Genomic DNA, 26413 nt, shown 5'->3' with positions numbered 1-26413 from the left:
AATATGGGGGGGGGGACCCTGAAAATGGGGGGAGGGGAATTGGGGGCAGCCCCCAAATATTGGGGGGGTGTCCCAAGGTTTGAAATGCGGGAGGGGACCCCAAAATATGGGGGGACCCTAAAAATGGGGGGAACCTGAAAATGGGGGGGAGGGGGAATTGGGGAAGGGGAAAAAATGAGGGGGGACCCCAAAATATGGAGGAACCCCCCAAAATAGGGGGAGGGGTAGATTGGGGGACCCCAAAATTTGGGGGGGGGACCCTGAGAATGGGGGAGGGGCAAAAAATATGGGGGGGACCCCAAATATTAGGGGGGGGTCCCAAGGTTGGAAGTGGGGGTGGAAGTGGGGGAGGGGACCCCAAAATTGGGGGGTGACCCAAAAATGGGGGGAGGGGTCAAAAATGGGAGGAGGGGTCAAAAATGGGGGAGGGGCAAAAATATGGGGGGGGTTAAATTGGGGGACCCCAAAATTTGGGGGGGGGGACCTGAGAATGGGGGAGGGGCAAAAAATATGGGGGGGACCCCAAATATTAGGGGGGGGTCCCAAGGTTGGAAATGGGGGTGGAAGTGGGGGAGGGGACCCCAAGATGTGGGGGAGGGGACCCCAAGATGTGGGGGAGGGGTCATTTTGGGGTGCCCCTCCCCCCCAGGTTTACACGGGACCCCCAAAAGTGGAGCCGCCCCCCCCGGCCCCCCCCAACACTGAGGCCTACGGGCAATATCGTGAGTTTGGGGGGAAAAGGGGCGATTTTGGGGGGGTGGGGGGGGAGGGGGATGGGGGGGGGATGGGGGGGGGGGTTGGGGGTAAAAATTTGGGGGGGTTTGGGACAAAAATTGTGGGGTTTGGGGCTTAAAATTGGGGGTTTATGGCCTAAAATTGGAGCTCTGAGGCCTAAAAATTGGGGGTTTGGGGCCTAAATGTGGGGGATCGGGGCAAAAATTTGAGGTTTCACACCTAAAATTTGAGATTTGGGGCCTAAAATTGGGGGATTTGGGTCCAAAATTGGGGGTTTGGGGTAAAATTTGGGGGTTTGGGACTGAAATTGGGGGATTTGGGCCTAAAAATTAGGGGGTTGGGGCCTAAAAATTGGGGGATTTCTACTCAAATTTTGGGGCCTAAAATTGGGGAATTCGGGCCCAAAGTTGGGGGTTTGGGGCCTAAAAATTGAGGGTTTGGAGCCTAAAATTTGGTGTTTGGGGCCTAAAATTGAGGGATTTAGACCCAAATTTTGGGGACTAAAACTGGGAGATTTGGGCCCAAATTGAGGGGTTTGGGGCCTTAAAATTGGGGGTTTTGGACCTCAAATTTGGGGGTTGGGACCTAAAATTGGGGGATTTAGACCCAAATTTTGCTGTGTAAACTTTGAGGCTTTGGGGCCTTAAATTGGGGGATTTAGACCCAAATTTTGGTGTTTGGGGCCTAAAATTGGGAGATTTGGGCCTAAAATTTGGGTGTTTGGGGCCCAAAATTTGGGGTTTGGGGCCTAAAATTGGGGGATTTAGACCCAAATTTGGGAGTTTGGGGCCTAAAATTGAGGGATTTGGGTCCAAATTTGGGGGTTTGCCGCCTTAAAATTGGGGATTTGGGGCCTAAAATTGGGGGATTTAGACCCAAATTTTGGGGCCTAAAACTGGGGGGGGGGGGGGTGGGACCTGAAATTGGGGGTTTGGGGCCTAAAATTGAGGGATTTAGACCCAAATTTGGGGCCTGAAATTGGGGGTTTGGGGCCTAAAATTGAGGGATTTAGACCCAAATTTGGGGCCTGAAATTGGGGGTTTGGGGCCTAAAATTTGGGATTGGGGCCCAAATTTGGGGGTTTGGGGCCTAAAATTGAGAGATTTGGGTCTAAAATTTGAGGGTTTGGGGCCCAAAATTTGGGGTTTGGGGCCTAAAATTGGGAGATTTGGGTCTAAAATTTGAGGGTTTGGGACCCAATATTTAGGGATTTGGGACCTAAAGTTGGGGAATTTAGACCCAAATTTTTGGGCCTAAAATTGAGGGATTTGGGCCCAAAAATTTGGGTGTTTGGGGCCTAAAATTGAGGGATTTAGACCCAAATTTTGGGGCCTAAAATTGAGGGATTTGGACCCAAATTTAGGGGTTTGGGGCCTTAAAATTGGGGGTTTTGGGCCTCAAATTTGGGGGTTGGGGCCTAAAATTGGGGGATTTAGACCCAAATTTTAGGGCCTAAAATTGAAAGTTTGGGGCTTAAAATTTGGGGGATTTAGACTCAAATTTTGGGGCCTAAAATTGAGGGATTTGGGCCCAAAAATTTGGGTGTTTGTGGCCTAAAATTGGGGGATTTAGACCCAAATTTCGAGTCCACAAACTGAGGCGTTGGGGCCTAAAATTTGAGATTTGGGGCCTAAAATTGAAGGATTTGGGCCTAAAAATCGGGCGTTTTGGGCGTAAAAAATGGGTTTTTTTCTAATTTTGGGGTGTTTGATGATTTTGGGGACCCCCCTGACCCCCATTTTTGCTGATTTTCGCCCATTTTTGCCCGTTTCCAGCGGTTCCGGACGTGTCCACCTATCAATACGACGAGACCTCGGGTTATTACTACGACCCCCTCACCGGGCTCTACTACGACCCCCACTCCCAGGTTTGGGGCGTTTTGGGGTGAAAAGGGGGGATTTTGGGGTTCGCGGGGGTCCCCCCATCAATTGGGTGAAGTTTTGGGGCCAAAAAGTGCGATTTTGGGGCAAAAATTGGTGATTTTAGGCCTCAAAACGGCGCCTAAAGGGGGAAATGGGATTTGGGGGGGAAAAGAGGGATTTTGGGGTCAATGGGGGATTTGGGGGGCAAAGGAGGATTTTGGGGTCCCCCCCCAACCTATGGGGTGAAATTTGGGGGAAAAAGTGGAGATTTTTTCGCCGTTTTCTCCGCATTTTGCCCCGTTTTGTCGCCCTGGGGATTCATGGGGTGATTTGGGGTGATTTTGGGGGTGATTTTGGGGGTGATTTTTGGGGTGATTTGAAGTAATTTGGGGGTGATTTTGGGGGTGATTTGGGGTAATTTTTGGGGTGATTTTGGGGTGATTTTTGGGTGATTTGGGGGTAATTTGAAGTAATTTGGGGGTGATTTTTGGGGTGATATGGGGTGATTTTTGGGGTAATTTGGGGGTGATTTGGGGATGATTTTTGGGGTGATTTGGGGTGATTTTGGGGGTGATTTGAAGTAATTTGGGGGTGATTTTGGGGGGTGATTTGGGGTGATTTTGGGGATGATTTTTGGGTGATTTGGGGTGATTTTGGGGGGATTTGGGGTGATTTTGGGGGGTAATTTTGGGGTGATTTTTGGGGTGATTTGAAGTGATTTGGGGGTGATTTTTGGGGTGATTTGGGGGTGATTTTTGGGTGATTTGGGGGTGATTTTTGGGGTGATTTGGGATGATTTTTGGGGTGATTTTTGGGGGTGATTTTAGGATGATTTTGGGATGATTCTTGGGTGATTTTTGGGGTGATTTGGGGGATATTTTATGGTGATTTTTGGGGTGACTTGAGGTGATTTTGGGGGAGGTTTTGGGGGGATTTTTTGGGGTGATTTTAGGATGATTTCTGGGGTGATTTTAGGCCGATTTTGGGGGTGATTTGGGGTGATATTTGGGATGATTTTAGGATGATTCTGGGTGCTTTTGGAGGTGATATTTGGGTTACTTTGGGGTGATTTGTAGGATGATTTTGGGGATGATTTTTTCGTGATTTGGGGAGATTTTAGGGTGTTTTTTTTGGGGTGATTTTGGATGATTTTTGGGTGATTTGGGGTGACTGCAGGAAGATTTTGGGGTGGTTTGGGGATGATTTTGAGGTGAATTTTGGGGTGATTTGGGGGAGATTTTAGGGTAACGTAGGGATTATTTTGGGGGTGATTTTAGGATGATATTGGGGCGATTTTGGCTGATTTTGGGGTGATTTTAGGATGATTTGGGGGTGTTTTGGGTGGATTTGACTGATTTTGGGGTGATTTCAGCCGATTTTTGGGTGATTTTGGGGTGATTTTGGCCAATTTTGGGTGCTTTGATCAGTATTACTCCGAGGCGGGCTCGGGTCAGTACCTGTACTGGTGACTCGGGGGTGATTTCAGGATGATTTTGGGGCCATTTTGGCTGATTTTGGGGCGATTTTGGCCAATTCTGGGGCGTTTCTGGGTGATTTTGGGGTGATTTTGGCCGATTTTGGGGTGATTTTGGGTGTTTTGCTCAGTATTACTCCGAGGCGGGCTCGGGTCAGTACCTGTACTGCTGACTCGGGGGTGATTTCAGGATGATTTTGGGGCTATTTTGGCTGATTTTGGGGCGATTTTGGCCAATTTTGGGGCGTTTCTGGGTGATTTTGGGGTGATTTTGGCCGATTTCGGGGTGATTTTGGGTGTTCCGGTCAGTATTACTACGAGGCGGGCTCGGGTCAGTACCTGTACTGGGACGGCGAGCGCCGCACGTACGTCGTGGCCCCCCCGGCCGAGCCCACCCCCCCCGGGCCGCACAAGGAGCACAAGGACAAGAAGGACAAGCACAAGAACAAGACGGCGCAGCAGGTCAGGACCCATAGACCCCCACAGCACCCATAGACCCCCACAGCACCCATAGACACCCACAGCACCCATAGACCCCCCACAGCACCCATAGACACCCCCACAGCACCCATAGACCCCCACAGCACCCATAGACCCCCACAGCACCCATAGACCCCCCACAGCACCCATAGACCCCCACAGCACCCATAGACCCCCACAGCACCCATAGACCCCCCACAGCACCCATAGACCCCCACAGCACCCATAGACACCCACAGCACCCATAGACACCCACAGCACCCATAGACCCCCCACAGCACCCAAAGACCCCCCACAGCACCCAAAGACCCCCACAGCACCCATAGACCCCCCACAGCACCCATAGACCCCCCACAGCACCCATAGACACCCACAGCACCCATAGACACCCACAGCACCCATAGACACCCACAGCACCCAAAGACCCCCCACAGCACCCAAAGACCCCCACAGCACCCATAGACCCCCCACAGCACCCATAGACCCCCCACAGCACCCATAGACACCCACAGCACCCATAGACACCCACAGCACCCATAGACACCCACAGCACCCAAAGACCCCCCACAGCACCCAAAGACCCCCACAGCACCCATAGACCCCCCACAGCACCCATAGACCCCCACAGCACCCATAGACCCCCCACAGCACCCATAGACCCCCCACAGCACCCATAGACACCCACAGCACCCATAGACACCCACAGCACCCAAAGACCCCCCACAGCACCCAAAGACCCCCACAGCACCCATAGACCCCCCACAGCACCCATAGACCCCCACAGCACCCATAGACCCCCCACAGCACCCATAGACCCCCATAGCACCCATAGACACCCACAGCACCCATAGACCCCCCACAGCACCCATAGACACCCCCCACAGCACCCATAGACCCCCACAGCACCCATAGACACCCCCCACAGCACCCATAGACCCCCCACAGCACCCATAGACCCCCACAGCACCCATAGACCCCCACAGCACCCATAGACCCCCACAGCACCCATAGACCCCCCACAGCACCCATAGACCCCCCACAGCACCCATAGACCCCCACAGCACCCATAGACCCCCCCAGCACCCATAGACCCCCACAGCACCCATAGACACCCACAGCACCCATAGACCCCCACAGCACCCAAAGACCCCCACAGCACCCATAGACCCCCCACAGCACCCATAGACCCCCATAGCACCCATAGACACCCACAGCACCCATAGACCCCCCACAGCACCCATAGACACCCACAGCACCCATAGACCCCCACAGCACCCATAGACACCCCCACAGCACCCATAGACCCCCACAGCACCCATAGACCCCCACAGCACCCATAGACCCCCACAGCACCCATAGACACCCACAGCACCCATAGACCCCCACAGCACCCATAGACCCCCCACAGCACCCATAGACCCCCACAGCACCCATAGACACCCACAGCACCCATAGACACCCACAGCACCCATAGACCCTCACAGCACCCATAGACACCCACAGCACCCATAGACACCCCACAGCACCCATAGACCCCCACAGCACCCATAGACCCCCCCAGCACCCATAGACCCCCCCAGCACCCATAGACCCCCACAGCACCCATAGACCCCCCACAGGACCCATAGACCCCCACAGCACCCATAGACACCCACAGCACCCATAGACACCCACAGCACCCATAGACCCCCACAGCACCCATAGACCCCCCACAGCACCCATAGATCCCCACAGCACCCATAGACCCCCCACAGCACCCATAGACCCCCCACAGCACCCATAGACCCCCCACAGCACCCATAGACACCCCCACAGCACCCATAGACACCCACAGCACCCATAGACCCCCACAGCACCCATAGACACCCACAGCACCCATAGACCCCCCACAGCACCCATAGACACCCCCACAGCACCCATAGACACCCCCACAGCACCCATAGACCCCCACAGCACCCATAGACACCCCCACAGCACCCATAGACCCCCCACAGCACCCATAGACACCCACAGCACCCATAGACACCCCCACAGCACCCATAGACCCCCACAGCACCCATAGACCCCCACAGCACCCATAGACCCCCCACAGCACCCATAGACCCCCACAGCACCCATAGACACCCACAGCACCCATAGACCCCCCACAGCACCCATAGACCCCCACAGCACCCATAGACCCCCCACAGGACCCATAGACCCCCACAGCACCCATAGACCCCCCACAGCACCCATAGACCCCCACAGCACCCAGGGGTGCCCATAGACCCATAGACCCCCACAGCACCCATAGACCCCCACAGCACCCATAGACCCCCACAGCACCCATAGACCCCCCACAGGACCCATAGACACCCACAGCACCCATAGACCCCCCACAGCACCCATAGACCCCCACAGCACCCATAGACCCCCACAGCACCCATAGACCCCCCACAGCACCCATAGACCCCCCCACAGCACCCATAGACCCCCCACAGCACCCATAGACCCCCACAGCACCCATAGACCCCCCCACAGCACCCATAGACTCCCACAGCACCCATAGACACCCACAGCACCCATAGACACCCACAGCACCCATAGACCCCCCACAGCACCCATAGACCCCCACAGCACCCATAGACACCCACAGCACCCATAGACCCCCCCACAGCACCCATAGACCCCCACAGCACCCATAGACCCCCACAGCACCCATAGACCCCCCACAGCACCCATAGACCCCCACAGCACCCATAGACACCCCCACAGCACCCATAGACCCCCCACAGCACCCATAGACCCCCACAGCACCCAGGGGTGCCCATAGACCCATAGACCCCCACAGCACCCATAGACACCCCACAGCACCCATAGACCCCCACAGCACCCAGGGGTGCCCATAGACCCATAGACTCCCACAGCACCCATAGACACCCCACAGCACCCATAGACCCCCACAGCACCCATAGACCCCCCACAGCACCCATAGACCCCCACAGCACCCATAGACCCCCCACAGCACCCATAGACCCCCACAGCACCCATAGACCCCCACAGCACCCATAGACCCCCCACAGCACCCATAGACACCCACAGCACCCATAGACCCCCCACAGCACCCATAGACACCCACAGCACCCATAGACCCCCACAGCACCCATAGACCCCCACAGCACCCATAGACACCCCCACAGCACCCATAGACACCCACAGCACCCATAGACCCCCCACAGCACCCATAGACCCCCACAGCACCCATAGACCCCCACAGCACCCATAGACACCCACAGCACCCATAGACCCCCACAGCACCCATAGACCCCCCACAGCACCCATAGACCCCCACAGCACCCATAGACACCCACAGCACCCATAGACCCCCACAGCACCCATAGACCCCCACAGCACCCATAGACCCCCCACAGCACCCATAGACACCCACAGCACCCATAGACCCCCCACAGCACCCATAGACCCCCACAGCACCCATAGACCCCCACAGCACCCATAGACACCCCCACAGCACCCATAGACCCCCACAGCACCCATAGACCCCCACAGCACCCATAGACACCCACAGCACCCAGGGGGGCCCATAGAGCACAATGGGACCCAGGGGTGCTCAGAGACCCCAATAGCACCCAGGGGGGGGCCCACAGCACCCAGGGGTGCCGTAGACCCCCAACAGCACCCAGGGGGGTCCTCACAGCACCCATTGGTCCCCACAGCATGCAGGGGTGCTCATAGAGCACAATGGGACCCAGGGGTGCCCATAGACCCCAACAGCACCCATGGGTGCCCCACAGCACCATTGGGTCCCCAATAGCGCCCATGGGTCTCCTTAGACCCCAACAGCACCCATGGGTCCCCAACGACACCCATGGGTCTTCAATCATCTCAATAGCTCCCATGGGTCCCCAACAGCACCCATGGGTCCCCAATAGCACCCATGGGTCCCTTTCAACCCCAGTAGCACCCATGGGTCCCAAATGGTAACCATGGGTCCTCTTAGACCCCAATGGCACCCATGGGTCTCCAATCATTTCCATAGCTCCCATGGGTCCCCAAATAGCACCCATGGGTCCCTTTAAACCCCAATAGCCCCCATGGATCCCCATGTGCCCCTATGGGTCCCTTTAGACCCCAATGGCACCCATGGGTCTCCAGACACCCCAGTGGCACCCATGGGTCTCCAATCATTTCCATAGCACCCATGGGTCCCCAATAGCTCCCATGGGTCTCCAATCATCTCAGTAGCACCCATGGGTCCCCAACAGCACCCATGGGTCCCTTTCGACCCCAATCGCACCCATGGGTCCCCATGTGCCCCTATGGGTCCCTTTAGAGCCCAACAGCACCCATGGGTCTCCAATCATTTCAATAGCACCCATGGGTCCCCAATAGCTCCCATGGGTCTCCAATCATTTCAATAGCGCCCATGGGTCCCCAATACCTCCCATGGGTCTCCAATCATCTCAATAGCACCCATGGGTCCCCAACAGCACCCATGGGTCCATTTCGACCCCAATCGCACCCATGGGTCCGCTTCAACCCCAATCGCACCCATGGGTCCCCATGTGCCCCTATGGGTCCCTTTAGACCCCAATGGCACCCATGGCTCTCCAATCATTTCAATAGCGCCCATGGGTCCCCAATAGCTCCCATGGGTCTCCAATCATCTCAGTAGCACCCATGGGTCCCCAACAGCACCCATGGGTCCCTTTCGACCCCAATCGCACCCATGGGTCCCCATGTGCCCCTATGGGTCCCTTTAGACCCCAATGGCACCCATGGGTCTCCAATCATTTCAATAGCGCCCATTGGTCCCCAATAGCTCCCATGGGTCTCCAATCATTTCAATAGCACCCATGGGTCCCCAATAGCTCCCATGGGTCTCCAATGCTCTCAATAGCTTCCATGGGTCCCCAATAGCTCCCATGGGTCTCCAATCATTTCCATAGCACCCATGGGTCCCCAACAGCACCCATGGGTCCATTTCGACCCCAATCGCACCCATGGGTCCGCTTCAACCCCAATCGCACCCATGGGTCCCCATGTGCCCCTATGGGTCCCTTTAGACCCCAATGGCACCCATGGGTCTCCAATCATTTCAATAGCGCCCATGGGTCCCCAATGGGTCCCGTGGGTCCCCACTCACCCTGATGGCACCCATGGGTCCCCCTAGATCGCCAAGGACATGGAGCGCTGGGCGCGCAGCCTGAACAAGCAGCGGGAGAGCGGGCGCAGCGCGGGGAACCCCCCGGCCCCCCGGGACGACGAGAGGAGGGAGGCGGCCGCGGCCGACGCGGGGTACGCCATCTTGGAGAAGAAGGTGAGACACAGCACCCATGGGTGCCATAGAGACCTATGGGAGGTCTATGGGGTGTGGGGGCGCCATCTTGGAGAAGAAGGTGAGACACAGCACCCATGGGTGCTATAGAGACCTATGGGAGGTCTATGGGGTGTGGGGGCGCCATCTTGGAGAAGAAGGTGAGACACAGCACCCATGGGTGCCATAGAGACCTATGGGAGGTCTATGGGGTGTGGGGGCGCCATCTTGGAGAAGAAGGTGAGAGACAGCACCCATGGGTGCCATGGAGACCTATGGGAGGTCTATGGGGTGTGGGGGGCGCCATCTTGGAGAAGAAGGTGAGACACAGCACCCATGGGTGCTATAGAGACCTATGGGAGGTCTATGGGGTGTGGGGGCGCCATCTTGGAGAAGAAGGTGAGAGACAGCACCCATGGGTGCCATAGAGACCTATGGGAGGTCTATGGGGTGTGGGGGGCACCATCTTGGAGAAGAAGGTGAGAGACAGCACCCATGGGTGCCATAGAGACCTATGGGAGGTCTATGGGGTGTGGGGGCGCCATCTTGGAGAAGAAGGTGAGACACAGCACCCATGGGTGCCATAGAGACCTATGGGAGGTCTATGGGGTGTGGGGGCGCCATCTTGGAGAAGAAGGTGAGAGACAGCACCCATGGGTGCCATAGAGACCTATGGGAGGTCTATGGGGTGTGGGGGCGCCATCTTGGAGAAGAAGGTGAGAGACAGCACCCATGGGTGCCATAGAGACCTATGGGAGGTCTATGGGGTGTGGGGGCGCCATCTTGGAGAAGAAGGTGAGAGACAGCACCCATGGGTGCCATAGAGACCTATGGGAGGTCTATGGGGTGTGGGGGCGCCATCTTGGAGAAGAAGGTGAGAGACAGCACCCATGGGTGCCATAGAGACCTATGGGAGGTCTATGGGGTGTGGGGGGCGCCATCTTGGAGAAGAAGGTGAGAGACAGCACCCATGGGTGCCATAGAGACCTATGGGAGGTCTATGGGGTGTGGGGGGCGCCATCTTGGAGAAGAAGGTGAGAGACAGCACCCATGGGTGCTATAGAAACCTATGGGAGGTCTATGGGGTGTGGGGGGCGCCATCTTGGAGAAGAAGGTGAGACACAGCACCCATGGGTGCTATAGAAACCTATGGGAGGTCTATGGGGTGTGGGGGCGCCATCTTGGAGAAGAAGGTGAGACACAGCACCCATGGGTGCCATAGAGACCTATGGGAGGTCTATGGGGTGTGGGGGCGCCATCTTGGAGAAGAAGGTGAGACACAGCACCCATGGGTGCTATGGGGAGATATGGGAGGTCTATGGGGTGTGGGGGGCGCCATCTTGGAGAAGAAGGTGAGACACAGCACCCATGGGTGCCATAGAGACCTATGGGAGGTCTATGGGGTGTGGGGGCGCCATCTTGGAGAAGAAGGTGAGACACAGCACCCATGGGTGCCATAGAGACCTATGGGAGGTCTATGGGGTGTGGGGGCGCCATCTTGGAGAAGAAGGTGAGACACAGCACCCATGGGTGCCATAGAGACCTATGGGAGGTCTATGGGGTGTGGGGGGTGCCATCTTGGAGAAGAAGGTGAGAGACAGCACCCATGGGTGCTATGGAGACCTATGGGAGGTCTATGGGGTGTGGGGGCGCCATCTTGGAGAAGAAGGTGAGACACAGCACCCATGGGTGCCATAGAGACCTATGGGAGGTCTATGGGGTGTGGGGGGCGCCATCTTGGAGAAGAAGGTGAGACACAGCACCCATGGGTGCTATAGAGACCTATGGGAGGTCTATGGGGTGTGGGGGCGCCATCTTGGAGAAGAAGGTGAGACACAGCACCCATGGGTGCTATAGAGACCTATGGGAGGTCTATGGGGTGTGGGGGGCGCCATCTTGGAGAAGAAGGTGAGAGACAGCACCCATGGGTGCTATGGAGACCTATGGGAGGTCTATGGGGTGTGGGGGCGCCATCTTGGAGAAGAAGGTGAGAGACAGCACCCATGGGTGCCATAGAGACCTATGGGAGGTCTATGGGGTGTGGGGGGCGCCATCTTGGAGAAGAAGGTGAGACACAGCACCCATGGGTGCCATAGAGACCTATGGGAGGTCTATGGGGTGTGGGGGCGCCATCTTGGAGAAGAAGGTGAGACACAGCACCCATGGGTGCCATAGAGACCTATGGGAGGTCTATGGGGTGTGGGGGCGCCATCTTGGAGAAGAAGGTGAGAGACAGCACCCATGGGTGCTATGGAGACCTATGGGAGGTCTATGGGGTGTGGGGGGCGCCATCTTGGAGAAGAAGGTGAGACACAGCACCCATGGGTGCCATGGAGACCTATGGGAGGTCTATGGGGTGTGGGGGGCGCCATCTTGGAGAAGAAGGTGAGACACAGCACCCATGGGTGCCATAGAGACCTATGGGAGGTCTATGGGGTGTGGGGGCGCCATCTTGGAGAAGAAGGTGAGAGACAGCACCCATGGGTGCCATAGAGACCTATGGGAGGTCTATGGGGTGTGGGGGGCGCCATCTTGGAGAAGAAGGTGAGACACAGCACCCATGGGTGCTATGGAGACCTATGGGAGGTCTATGGGGTGTGGGGGCGCCATCTTGGAGAAGAAGGTGAGACACAGCACCCATGGGTGCCATAGAGACCTATGGGAGGTCTATGGGGTGTGGGGGCGCCATCTTGGAGAAGAAGGTGAGAGACAGCACCCATGGGTGCCATAGAGACCTATGGGAGGTCTATGGGGTGTGGGGGCGCCATCTTGGAGAAGAAGGTGAGAGACAGCACCCATGGGTGCCATGGAGACCTATGGGAGGTCTATGGGGTGTGGGGGCGCCATCTTGGAGAAGAAGGTGAGAGACAGCACCCATGGGTGCCATAGAGACCTATGGGAGGTCTATGGGGTGTGGGGGGCGCCATCTTGGAGAAGAAGGTGAGAGACAGCACCCATGGGTGCCATAGAGACCTATGGGAGGTCTATGGGGTGTGGGGGGCGCCATCTTGGAGAAGAAGGTGAGACACAGCACCCATGGGTGCCATGGAGACCTATGGGAGGTCTATGGGGTGTGGGGGGCGCCATCTTGGAGAAGAAGGTGAGACACAGCACCCATGGGTGCCATAGAGACCTATGGGAGGTCTATGGGGTGTGGGGGGCGCCATCTTGGAGAAGAAGGTGAGAGACAGCACCCATGGGTGCTATAGAGACCTATGGGAGGTCTATGGGGTGTGGGGGCGCCATCTTGGAGAAGAAGGTGAGACACAGCACCCATGGGTGCCATAGAGACCTATGGGAGGTCTATGGGGTGTGGGGGGCGCCATCTTGGAGAAGAAGGTTAGACACAGCACCCATGGGTGCCATAGAGACCTATGGGAGGTCTATGGGGTGTGGGGGCGCCATCTTGGAGAAGAAGGTGAGACACAGCACCCATGGGTGCCATAGAGACCTATGGGAGGTCTATGGGGTGTGGGGGGCGCCATCTTGGAGAAGAAGGTGAGAGACAGCACCCATGGGTGCCATAGAGACCTATGGGAGGTCTATGGGGTGTGGGGGGCGCCATCTTGGAGAAGAAGGTGAGAGACAGCACCCATGGGTGCCATAGAGACCCATGGGAGGTCTATGGGGTGTGGGGGCGCCATCTTGGAGAAGAAGGTGAGAGACAGCACCCATGGGTGCCATAGAGACCTATGGGAGGTCTATGGGGTGTGGGGGCGCCATCTTGGAGAAGAAGGTGAGACACAGCACCCATGGGTGCCATAGAGACCTATGGGAGGTCTATGGGGTGTGGGGGCGCCATCTTGGAGAAGAAGGTGAGACACAGCACCCATGGGTGCCATAGAGACCTATGGGAGGTCTATGGGGTGTGGGGGGCGCCATCTTGGAGAAGAAGGTGAGACACAGCACCCATGGGTGCCATAGAGACCTATGGGAGGTCTATGGGGTGTGGGGGGCGCCATCTTGGAGAAGAAGGTGAGACACAGCACCCATGGGTGCCATAGAGACCTATGGGAGGACTATGGGGTGTGGGGGTCGCCATCTTGGAGAAGAAGGTGAGACACAGCACCCATGGGTGCCATAGAGACCTATGGGAGGTCTATGGGGTGTGGGGGTCGCCATCTTGGAGAAGAAGGTGAGAGACAGCACCCATGGGTGCCATAGAGACCTATGGGAGGTCTATGGGGTGTGGGGGGCGCCATCTTGGAGAAGAAGGTGAGAGACAGCACCCATGGGTGCCATGGAGACCTATGGGAGGTCTATGGGGTGTGGGGGGCGCCATCTTGGAGAAGAAGGTGAGACACAGCACCCATGGGTGCCATAGAGACCTATGGGAGGTCTATGGGGTGTGGGGGCGCCATCTTGGAGAAGAAGGTGAGACACAGCACCCATGGGTGCCATAGAGACCTATGGGAGGTCTATGGGGTGTGGGGGCGCCATCTTGGAGAAGAAGGTGAGACACAGCACCCATGGGTGCCATAGAGACCTATGGGAGGTCTATGGGGTGTGGGGGGCGCCATCTTGGAGAAGAAGGTGAGACACAGCACCCATGGGTGCCATAGAGACCTATGGGAGGTCTATGGGGTGTGGGGGGCGCCATCTTGGAGAAGAAGGTGAGACACAGCACCCATGGGTGCCATAGAGACCTATGGGAGGTCTATGGGGTGTGGGGGGCGCCATCTTGGAGAAGAAGGTGAGACACAGCACCCATGGGTGCTATGGAGACCTATGGGAGGTCTATGGGGTGTGGGGGCGCCATCTTGGAGAAGAAGGTGAGACACAGCACCCATGGGTGATATGGAGACCTATGGGAGGTCTATGGGGTGTGGGGGGCGCCATCTTGGAGAAGAAGGTGAGAGACAGCACCCATGGGTGCCATAGAGACCTATGGGAGGTCTATGGGGTGTGGGGGCGCCATCTTGGAGAAGAAGGTGAGAGACAGCACCCATGGGTGCCATAGAGACCTATGGGAGGTCTATGGGGTGTGGGGGGCGCCATCTTGGAGAAGAAGGTGAGACACAGCACCCATGGGTGCCATAGAGACCTATGGGAGGTCTATGGGGTGTGGGGGGCGCCATCTTGGAGAAGAAGGTGAGACACAGCACCCATGGGTGCTATAGAGACCTATGGGAGGTCTATGGGGTGTGGGGGGCGCCATCTTGGAGAAGAAGGTGAGAGACAGCACCCATGGGTGCCATAGAGACCTATGGGAGGTCTATGGGGTGTGGGGGCGCCATCTTGGAGAAGAAGGTGAGAGACAGCACCCATGGGTGCCATAGAGACCTATGGGAGGTCTATGGGGTGTGGAGGGCGCCATCTTGGAGAAGAAGGTGAGAGACAGCACCCATGGGTGCCATAGAGACCTATGGGAGGTCTATGGGGTGTGGGGGGCGCCATCTTGGAGAAGAAGGTGAGACACAGCACCCATGGGTGCCCTAGAGACCTATGGGAGGTCTATGGGGTGTGGGGGTCGCCATCTTGGAGAAGAAGGTGAGAGACAGCACCCATGGGTGCCATGGAGACCTATGGGAGGTCTATGGGGTGTGGGGGGCGCCATCTTGGAGAAGAAGGTGAGACACAGCACCCATGGGTGCCATAGAGACCTATGGGAGGTCTATGGGGTGTGGGGGCGCCATCTTGGAGAAGAAGGTGAGACACAGCACCCATGGGTGCCATAGAGACCTATGGGAGGTCTATGGGGTGTGGGGGCGCCATCTTGGAGAAGAAGGTGAGACACAGCACCCATGGGTGCCATAGAGACCTATGGGAGGTCTATGGGGTGTGGGGGGCGCCATCTTGGAGAAGAAGGTGAGAGACAGCACCCATGGGTGCCATAGAGACCTATGGGAGGTCTATGGGGTGTGGGGGGCGCCATCTTGGAGAAGAAGGTGAGACACAGCACCCATGGGTGCCATAGAGACCTATGGGAGGTCTATGGGGTGTGGGGGCGCCATCTTGGAGAAGAAGGTGAGAGACAGCACCCATGGGTGCCATGGAGACCTATGGGAGGTCTATGGGGTGTGGGGGGCGCCATCTTGGAGAAGAAGGTGAGAGACAGCACCCATGGGTGCCATGGAGACCTATGGGAGGTCTATGGGGTGTGGGGGGCGCCATCTTGGAGAAGAAGGTGAGACACAGCACCCATGGGTGCCATAGAGACCTATGGGAGGTCTATGGGGTGTGGGGGGCGCCATCTTGGAGAAGAAGGTGAGACACAGCACCCATGGGTGCCATAGAGACCTATGGGAGGTCTATGGGGTGTGGGGGGCGCCATCTTGGAGAAGAAGGTGAGACACAGCACCCATGGGTGCCATAGAGACCTATGGGAGGTCTATGGGGTGTGGGGGCGCCATCTTGGAGAAGAAGGTGAGACACAGCACCCATGGGTGCCATAGAGACCTATGGGAGGTCTATGGGGTGTGGGGGGCGCCATCTTGGAGAAGAAGGTGAGAGACAGCACCCATGGGTGCCATAGAGACCTATGGGAGGTGTATGGGGTGTGGGGGGCGCCATCTTGGAGAAGAAGGTGAGAGACAGCACCCATGGGTGCCATAGAGACCTATGGGAGGTCTATGGGGTGTGGGGGGCGCCATCTTGGAGAAGAAGGTGAGAGACAGCACCCATGGGTGCCATAGAGACCTATGGGAGGTCTATGGGGTGTGGGGGCGCCATCTTGGAGAAGAAGGTGAGACACAGCACCCATGGGTGCCATAGAGACCTATGGGAGGTCTATGGGGTGTGGGGGCGCCATCTTGGAGAAGAAGGTGAGACACAGCACCCATGGGTGCCATAGAGACCTATGGGAGGTCTATGGGGTGTGGGGGCGCCATCTTGGAGAAGAAGGTGAGACACAGCACCCATGGGTGCCATAGAGACCTATGGGAGGTCTATGGGGTGTGGGGGGCGCCATCTTGGAGAAGAAGGTGAGAGACAGCACCCATGGGTGCCATAGAGACCTATGGGAGGTCTATGGGGTGTGGGGGGCGCCATCTTGGAGAAGAAGGTGAGACACAGCACCCATGGGTGCCATAGAGACCTATGGGAGGTCTATGGGGTGTGGGGGGCGCCATCTTGGAGAAGAAGGTGAGACACAGCACCCATGGGTGCTATAGAGACCTATGGGAGGTCTATGGGGTGTGGGGGGCGCCATCTTGGAGAAGAAGGTGAGACACAGCACCCATGGGTGCTATAGAGACCTATGGGAGGTCTATGGGGTGTGGGGGCGCCATCTTGGAGAAGAAGGTGAGACACAGCACCCATGGGTGCTATGGGGAGATATGGGGCATCGAGTATGGGGGCTGTATGGGTGCTATGGGGGTCTATGGGTGCCATGTGGGGCTATGGGTGCTAAAGCGCTTTGTGGGTGCCATAGGGGTCTATGGGTGCTGGGGGGTTATGGGTGCTATGGGGGTCTATGGGTGCTATGGGGGTTTATGGGTGCTATGGGTGCTATGGGGGTCTATGGGTGCTATGGGGGGTCTATGTGAGTCTATGGGTGCTATGGGGGGTCTATGTGGGTCTGTGGGTGCTATGGGGGTCTATGGGTGCTATGGGGGGTCTATGTGAGTCTATGGGTGCTATGGGGGGTCTATGTGGGTCTGTGGGTGCTATGGGGGTCTATGGGTGCTATGGGGGGTCTATGTGAGTCTATGGGTGCTATGGGGGGTCTATGTGGGTCTGTGGGTGCTATGGGGGTCTGTCGGTGCTATGGGGGGGTCTATGTGAGTCTATAGGTGCTATGGGGGGTCTATGTGGGTCTATGGGTGCTATGGGGGGTCTATGTGGGTCTGTGGGTGCTATGGGGGTCTATGGGTGCTATGGGGGGTGTATGTGAGTCTATAGGTGCTATGGGGGTTCTATGTGGGTCTGTGGGTGCTATGGGGGTCTGTGGGTGCTATGGGGGGTCTATGTGGGTCTGTGGGTGCTATGGGGGTCTATGGGTATTATGGGGGTCTATGGGTGCTATGGGGGGTCTGTGTGGGTCTATGGGTGCCATGGGGGTCATCCCCAGCACCCATGGGTGACCCCGGTTCCCCCCAGGGCGCCCTGAGCGAGCGGCACCAGCACCCGAACCTGGAGCTGCCGCGGCTGGGGGGCGACGACCGGATGGTGAGCCGGACGCCTGGGTCCCTCCCGGACGCCTGGGTCCCTCCCGGACGCCTGGGTCCCCCAGCAAACCCCCCCGAACTCCTGGGTCCCTCCCGGACGCCTGGGTCCCCCAGCAAACCCCCCCGAACTCCTGGGTCCCTCCTGGATGCCTGGGTCCTCCTGAACTTGTGTGTCCCCCGAACTCCTGGGTCCCTGGGGCACTCCTGGGTCCCCCCGAACTCCTGGGTCCCCCAAACCCTTATCTCCCCTGAACTCCTGGGTCCCTCCAGAACTCCTGGGTCCCCCGAACTCCTGGGTCCCCCAAAGCCCAGTGACCCCAAACTCCTGGGTCCCCCCAAACCCTTATCTCCCCCGAACTCCTGGGTCCCTCCCGAACTCCTGGGTCCCCCAAACCCTTATCTCCCCCGAACTCCTGCGTCCCTCCTGAACTCCTGGGTCCCCCCCGAACTCCTGGGTCCCCCCGAACTCCTGGGTCCCCCCCGAACTCCTGGGTCCCCCCCGAACTCCTGGCTCCCTCTCTCCGCAGAGCCCCCCCCGTGGCCTGGTTGCCGCCTACAGCGGGGAGAGCGAGAGCTGGGGGGAACTCCTGGGTCCCTCCCGAACTCCTGGGTTCCCCCCAAACTCCTGGGTCCTTCCTGAACTCCTGGGTCCCCCTGAACTCCTGGGTCCCCCCCGAACTCCTGGGTCCTCCTGAACTCCTGGGTCCCCCCCGAACTCCTGGGTCCCTCCCCGAACTCCTGGGTTCCCCCCAAACTCCTGGGTCCCCCTGAACTCCTGGGTCCCCCAAACTCCAGTGTCCCTCCCGAACTCCTGGGTCCCTCCCAAACTCCTGGGTCCCTCCCGAACTCCTGGGTCCCCCATGAACTCCTGGGTCCCCCCGAACTCCTGGGTCCCCCCAAATGCCTGGGTCCCCCAAGCCCCAGTGACCCCAAACTCCTGGGTCCCCCTGAACTCCTGGGTCCCCCTGAACTCCTGGGTCCCCCCGAACTCCTGGGTCCCCCTGAACTCCTGGGTCCCCCCCGAACTCCTGGCTCCCTCTCTCCGCAGAGCCCCCCCCGCGGCCTGGTTGCCGCCTACAGCGGGGAGAGCGAGAGCTGGGGGGAACTCCTGGGTCCCTCCCGAACTCCTGTGTCCCTCCCGAACTCCTGTGTCCCTCCCGAACTCCTGGGTCCCCCCGAACTCCTGGGTCCCCCCGAACTCCTGGCTCCCTCTCTCCGCAGAGCCCCCCCCGCGGCCTGGTTGCCGCCTACAGCGGGGAGAGCGAGAGCGAGGAGGAAGGGGAGCGCGGTGACCGCGGGGAGCGGGGCGGGGGTCCCGTCCCGGGGGTCCCCTCGCCCGGGGGGGTCCCCGGGGGGTCGCAGCCCCTCACCGACTGGCACAAGCTGGCGTGTCTGCTCTGCCGGCGCCAGTTCCCCAGCAAGGAGGCGCTGCTGCGGCACCAGCAGCTCTCGGGGCTGCACAAGGTACCGCGCGGCGGGGCGCCCCCTGGCGGGTGGGAGGACCCCGCCTTTGGGGGGGAAGAGGGACTTTGGGGGGGGTTTGGGGACCCTTCTTGGGGGTCATTGGGACCCAGTTGGGGTATTGGGGACCCCAGGGAAGTGTTGGGGACCACAGGGAAGGGTTGGGGACCCCCCCATTGGGTTTTGGGGACACTCCTGGGATATTGGGGACCCCCCAGGGGTATTGGGGACCCCTCAGGGGTATTGGGGACCCCCCCTTTGGGTGGGAAGAGGCACTTTGGGGGGGTTTGGGGACCCTTCTTGGGGGTCATTGGGGCCCAGTTGGGGTGTTGGGGACCCCAGGGAAGTGTTGGGGACCACAGGGAAGGGTTGGGGACCCCCCCATTGGGTTTTGGGGACACCCCTGGGATATTGGGGACCCCCCAGGGGTATTGGGGACCCCTCAGGGGTATTGGGGACCCCCCCTTTAGGTGGGAAGAGGCACTTTGGGGGGGTTTGGGGACCCTTCTTGGGGGTCATTGGGACCCAGTTGGGGTATTGGGGACCCCAGGGAAGTGTTGGGGACCCCAGGGAAGTGTTGGGGACCCCCCCATTGGGTTTTGGGGACACCCATGGGATATTGGGGACCCCCCTGGGATATTGGGGACCCCCCCAGGGGTATTGGGGACCCCCCCTTTGGGTGGGAAGAGGCACTTTGGGGGGGTTTGGGGACCCTTCTTGGGGGTCATTGGGACCCAGTTGGGGTATTGGGGACCCCAGTGAAGTGTTGGGGACCCCCCCATTGGGTTTTGGGGACACCCATGGGATATTGGGGACCCCCCAGGGGTATTGGGGACCCCCCCTTTGGGTGGGAAGTGATACTTTAGGGGGGTTTGGGGCCCTTTGTTGAGGGTGTTGGGGACCCCAGTGAAGTGTTGGGGACCCCCTGGGATATTGGGGACACCCCTGGGGTATTGGGGACCCCCCTGGGGTATTGGGGACCCCCCCATTGGATAATTGGGACCCATTTGGGGTATTGGGGACCCCAGTGAAGTGTTGGGGACCCCCCATTGGGTGAGAAGTGACACTTTGGGGGGGTTTGGGGACCCATTTTGGGGGTATTGGGGACCCCCCTATTGGGTATTTGGGGAACTCCTGGGTCCCTCCCGAACTCCTGGGTCCCTCCCAGCAAAACCTGGAGCTGCAGCGGAGGAGCCACCAGCCCCCCCTGGAGGACATGGAGGTACCTGCACCCATGGGTGCTGGGGGGCGCCCGTGGGGTGTGTGAGGATTTTGGGGGCACCCATGGGTGCTGGGGGGGCACCCAGAGGGTGCTGGGGGGATTTGAGGGGGCCCGTGGGGATGGGGGCGTTTGGGGGCCACCCATGTGGCTTGGGGTGGGGGGGTGGGTGCACCCATGGGTGCTGGGGGGTTTATATGGCACCCATGGGTGCTCTGTGGTTTGCTATGGCACCTGTGGGTGCTGTGGGGGTTTGGGGGCACCCATGGGTGCTGTGGGGGTTTGGGGGGACCCATGGGTGCTGTGGGGGTTGGGGACACCCATGGGTGCTGTGGGGGTTGGGGACTCCCATGGGTGCTGGGGGGGTTGGGGACTCCCATGGGTGCTGTGGGGGTTGGGGACACCCATGGGTGCTGTGGGGGTTGGGGACTCCCATGGGTGCTGTGGGGGTTGGGGACTCCCATGGGTGCTGTGGGGGTTGGGGACACCCATGGGTGCTGTGGGGGTTGGGGACTCCCATGGGTGCTGTGGGGGTTGGGGACACCCATGGGTGCTGTGGGGTTTGGGGACACCCATGGGTGCTGGGTGGGGTTTGGGGACACCCATGGGTGCTGGGTGGGGGTTGGGGACTCCCATGGGTGCTGTGGGGGTTGGGGACTCCCATGGGTGCTGTGGGGGTTGGGGACTCCCATGGGTGCTGTGGGGGTTTGGGGACACCCATGGGTGCTGTGGGGGTTGGGGACACCCATGGGTGCTGGGTGGGGGTTGGGGACACCCATGGGTGCTGTGGGGGTTGGGGACACCCATGGGTGCTGTGGGTGGGGGTTGGGGACTCCCATGGGTGCTGTGGGGGTTGGGGACTCCCATGGGTGCTGTGGGGGTTGGGGACACCCATGGGTGCTGTGGGGGTTGGGGACTCCCATGGGTGCTGTGGGGGTTTGGGGACACCCATGGGTGCTGTGGGGGTTGGGGACACCCATGGGTGCTGGGTGGGGGTTGGGGACACCCATGGGTGCTGTGGGGGTTGGGGACTCCCATGGGTGCTGGGTGGGGGTTGGGGACACCCATGGGTGCTGTGGGGGTTGGGGACTCCCATGGGTGCTGGGTGGGGTTTGGGGACACCCATGGGTGCTGTGGGGGTTGGGGACTCCCATGGGTGCTGTGGGGGTTGGGGACACCCATGGGTGCTGTGGGGTTTGGGGACACCCATGGGTGCTGTGGGGGTTGGGGACTCCCATGGGTGCTGGGTGGGGGTTGGGGACTCCCATGGGTGCTGTGGGGGTTGGGGACTCCCATGGGTGCTGTGGGGGTTGCCATGGCACCCATGGGTGCAGGGTGACACGACACCCATGGGTGCTGTGGGTTCGCTGTGACCCCCATGGGTGCTGGGTGACCCCCATGGGTGCCGTGGGTCCGCTGTGGCACCCATGGGTGCTGGGTGACCCCCTTGGGTGCTGGGTGACCCCCATGGGTGCTGTGGGTTCGCTGTGACCCCCATGGGTGCTGGGTGACCCCCATGGGTGCTGTGGGTTTGCTGTGACCCCCATGGGTGCTGGGTGACCCCCATGGGTGCTGTGGGTCCGCTGTGACCCCCATGGGTGCTGGGTGACCCCCTTGGGTGCCGTGGGTCCGCTGTGGCACCCATGGGTGCTGGGTGACCCCCGTGGGTGCTGGGTGACCCCCTTGGGTGCCGTGGGTCCGCTGTGGCACCCATGGGTGCTGGGTGACCCCCTTGGGTGCTGGGTGACCCCCATGGGTGCTGGGTGACCCCCTTGGGTGCCGTGGGTCCGCTGTGACCCCCATGGGTGCTGGGTGACCCCCTTGGGTGCTGGGTGACCCCCATGGGTGCTGGGTGACCCCCTTGGGTGCCGTGGGTCCGCTGTGACCCCCATGGGTGCTGGGTGACCCCCTTGGGTGCTGGGTGACCCCCATGGGTGCTGGGTGACCCCCATGGGTGCCGTGGGTCCGCTGTGACCCCCATGGGTGCTGGGTGACCCCCATGGGTGCCGTGGGTCCGCTGTGACCCCCATGGGTGCTGGGTGACCCCCGTGGGTGCTGGGTGACCCCCTTGGGTGCTCCCCTCCCCCAGCTCAAGTACCGGGACCGCGCGGCCGAGCGGAGGGAGAAGCAGGGCGGGGGGGGAGGGGCCAACCCGGAACCCCCCGACACCAAACGGAGACGAGTCGGGGGACCCCTCCCCCAGGCGGGGTGAGCACCCAGACCCCCATTGACCCTATAGAGTCCCCACTGACCCTATAGACCCTATAGAGTCCCCATTGACACCCCCACTGACCCCATAGACCCTATAGAATCCCCATTGACCCCATAGACCCTATAGAGTCCCCACTGACCCTATAGACCCTATAGAGTCCCCATTGACCCTATAGACCCCCATTGACCCCGTTGACCCTATAGAGTCCCCATTGACCCTATAGAGTCCCCACTAACCCTATAGACCCTATAGAGTCCCCATTGACCCTATAGACCCCCATTGACCCCGTTGACCCTATAGAGTCCCCATTGACCCTATAGACCCTATAGACCCCATTTACGCCGTAGATCCCCATTGACCACAAAGACCTCCACTGACCCCATTGACCCCATAGACCCCCATTGACCCCATAGACCCCCATTGACCCCATTGACCCCATAGACCCTATAGACCCCATAGACCCCATTGACCCCTCATTGACCCCATAGACTCCCCTTGACCCCATAGACCCTCAATGACCCCAGTGACCCCATAGACCCCATAGACCCCATTGACCCTGTAGAGCTCCCATTGACCCCATAGACCCCCAATGACCCCGTAGACCTCCATTGACCCCATAGACTGCATAGAATCCCCTTGACCCCATAGACCCACTATTGACCCCATAGACCACATTGACACCCCACTAACCCCACTGACCCCATTGACCCCATAGACCCCACTGACCCCATAGACCCCCCCTTGACCCCATAGACCCCATTGACCCCCCACTGACCCCATTGACCCCCGTTGACCCCCATAGACCCCATTGACCCCCCACTAACCCCATTGACCCCATAGACCCCACTGACCCCATAGACCCCATTGACCCCCCACTAACCCCATTGACCCCATAGACCCCACTGACCCCATTCCCCCCCCTTGACCCCATCGACCCCATTGACCCCATAGACCCCATAGGCCCCCCACTGACCCCATAGCCCCCCTTTGACCCCATTGACCCCATAAACCCCACTGAGCCCATAGAGCCTCATTGACCCCATAAACCCCACTGACCCCATAGACCCTCATTGACCCCATAGACCCCCATAGACCCCATAAACCCCACTGACCCCATAGACCCCACTGACCCCATAGACCCTCGTTGACCCCATTGACCCCACAGACCCCCATAGACCCCACTGACCCCATAGCCCCCACTGACCCCATAGCCCCCATTTGACCCCATAGGCCCCCATTGACCCCATAGACCCCACTGACCCCATAGACCCTCGTTGGCCCCATAGACCCCATTGACCCCACAGACCCCCATAGACCCCATTGACCCCATAGACCCCACTGACCCCATAGACCCTCGTTGACCCCATTGACCCCACAGACCCCCATAGACCCCACTGACCCCATAGCCCCCACTGACCCCATAGCCCCCATTTGACCCCATAGGCCCCCATTGACCCCATAGACCCCACTGACCCCATAGACCCCATTGACCCCATAGACCCCATAGACCCCACTGACCCCATAGACCCCATTGACCCCATAGACCCCATAAACCCCATTGACCCCATAGCCCCCCCTGACCCCATAGCCCCATGACCCCTGACCCCAGGGTGGGTGCGGTGGGGGCGGGGTCCCCGGTGACCGCGGGTGCCGTTGGGTGCAGGGAGGCCGAGGGGCCCCTCCCCCTGGGGTGCCGGCTGCTGCAGGCCATGGGCTGGAAGGAGGGCACCGGGCTGGGCCGGCGCAGAGAGGTGGGCGGGGCTGGGGGCGGGGGGGGGGCGGGGCTGGGGGCGGGGGGGAGGGGGGAGTGGGGGGGTGGGGGGAATGGGGGGGATGGGGGGGATGGGGGGGAATGGGGGGAATGGGGGGACTGGGGGTAATGGGGGGGATGGGGGGATTGGGGGGGATGGGGGGGAATGGGGGGATTGGGGGGGATGGGGGGGACTGGGGGGGACTGGGGGGAGTGGGAGGACTGGGGGGGATGGGGGGGAATGGGGGGACTGGGGGTAATGGGGGGGATGGGGGGGAATGGGGGGAGTGGGGGGGAATGGGGGGGAATGGGGGGAGTGGGAGGACTGGGGGGGATGGGGGGGAATGGGGGGAGTGGGAGGACTGGGGGGGATGGGGGGGATGGGGGGGAGTGGGGGTAATGGGGGGGAATGGGGGGATGGGGGGGTCTGGGGGGGATGGGGGGGAATGGGGGGCGTGGGGGGACTGGGGGGGAATGGGGGGAGTGGGAGGACTGGGGGGGATGGGGGGGACTGGGGGTAATGGGGGGGAATGGGGGGATGGGGGGGTCTGGGGGGGATGGGGGGAGTGGGGGGGACTGGGGGGGATGGGGGGGAATGGGGGGACTGGGGGGAATGGGGGGAGTGGGAGGACTGGGGGGGATGGGGGGGATGGGGGGGAGTGGGGGTAATGGGGGGGAATGGGGGGATGGGGGGGTCTGGGGGGGATGGGGGGGAATGGGGGGCGTGGGGGGACTGGGGGGGAATGGGGGGAGTGGGAGGACTGGGGGGGATGGGGGGGAATGGGGGGACTGGGGGTAATGGGGGGGAATGGGGGGATGGGGGGGTCTGGGGGGGATGGGGGGAGTGGGGGGGACTGGGGGGGATGGGGGGGAATGGGGGGACTGGGGGGAATGGGGGGAGTGGGAGGACTGGGGGGGATGGGGGGGATGGGGGGGAGTGGGGGTAATGGGGGGGAATGGGGGGATGGGGGGGTCTGGGGGGGATGGGGGGGAATGGGGGGAGTGGGGGGGACTGGGGGGAGTGGGGGGAGTGGGGGGGACGGGGGGGAATGGGGGGGGATGGGGGGGAATGGGAGGACTGGGGGGGACTGGGGGGGGAATGGGGGGAATGGGGAGACTGGGAGGGACTGGGGGGACTGGGAGGGACTGGGAGGGACTGGGGAGGAATGGGGGGGACTGGGGGGGACTGGGAGGGACTGGGGGGACTGGGGTCACGGGGCCGTGGGGTCACTTGCGGGGGACACGGGGGTGACCCCTGTGACCCTTTGTGACCCCCATGTCCCCCCAGCCCCCGTCCCGGCCCCGCCCAGGGGGCGTGACCCGATTCAGCGAAGGACCCTGAGGCTCCGCCCCCTTCCCGACCACGCCCCTTTGGCCACACCCCCAGGTGGCCCCTTCCGCCCCCCCCCCCCCCCCCCCCCCCGTGGTTTGGGGTTTTTTAAATAAATGGGTAAAAAAACAGGAATTTGGGACTCGACTTGGGGGGGGGCGGGGAGCCCGAACTCCTGGGTCCCTTTTTTGGGCATTTCCCGAACTCCTGGGTCCCTCTTCAGGCGTTTCCCGAACTCCTGGGTCCCTTTTCTGGGCACTTCGCTCCCTATAGGTTTCCAATAGGCCCCTATAGGTCTCCAATACGCCCCTATAGGTCTCTTGTCCCTTCGCGGACGCCGTCGGCGCCGCGCGCGCTGCTGTGTCACGAGGCCACGCCCCTTCGTTACATATACATGAGTAGGCGTGGCCTCCCCATCCGGGGCACGACTTGAGGGGCGTGGCCAGGCGGGGCGCGCCCAATCCCCCT

At 60.3% G+C, this 26413-nt stretch overlaps 1 protein-coding gene across 1 annotated transcript in view; it reads left to right on the top strand.

The window, feature by feature from the left end:
* Window positions 1-26068, top strand: part of RBM10 (RNA binding motif protein 10) — a 63147-nt gene extending 37079 nt beyond the window's left edge. The window contains exons 15-24 of the mRNA XM_071801195.1: window positions 650-722; window positions 2511-2602; window positions 4381-4533; window positions 9722-9868; window positions 17906-17974; window positions 19195-19437; window positions 20603-20656; window positions 22743-22861; window positions 24529-24616; window positions 25904-26068. Of these exons, the coding sequence (XP_071657296.1) occupies window positions 650-722; window positions 2511-2602; window positions 4381-4533; window positions 9722-9868; window positions 17906-17974; window positions 19195-19437; window positions 20603-20656; window positions 22743-22861; window positions 24529-24616; window positions 25904-25957 (1092 nt within the window). The 3' untranslated portion in view covers window positions 25958-26068. The remainder of the gene's footprint in view (window positions 1-649; window positions 723-2510; window positions 2603-4380; window positions 4534-9721; window positions 9869-17905; window positions 17975-19194; window positions 19438-20602; window positions 20657-22742; window positions 22862-24528; window positions 24617-25903) is intronic.
* Window positions 26069-26413: the final 345 nt, after the last annotated feature.

The sequence above is a fragment of the Patagioenas fasciata genome, chromosome 36 (genome assembly GCF_037038585.1).
Source record: "Patagioenas fasciata isolate bPatFas1 chromosome 36, bPatFas1.hap1, whole genome shotgun sequence".
Taxonomy (NCBI): Eukaryota; Metazoa; Chordata; class Aves; order Columbiformes; family Columbidae; genus Patagioenas; species Patagioenas fasciata.
Note: the sequence above shows the minus strand (reverse complement) of the source record. Positions and strands in the feature narration are given on the sequence as shown.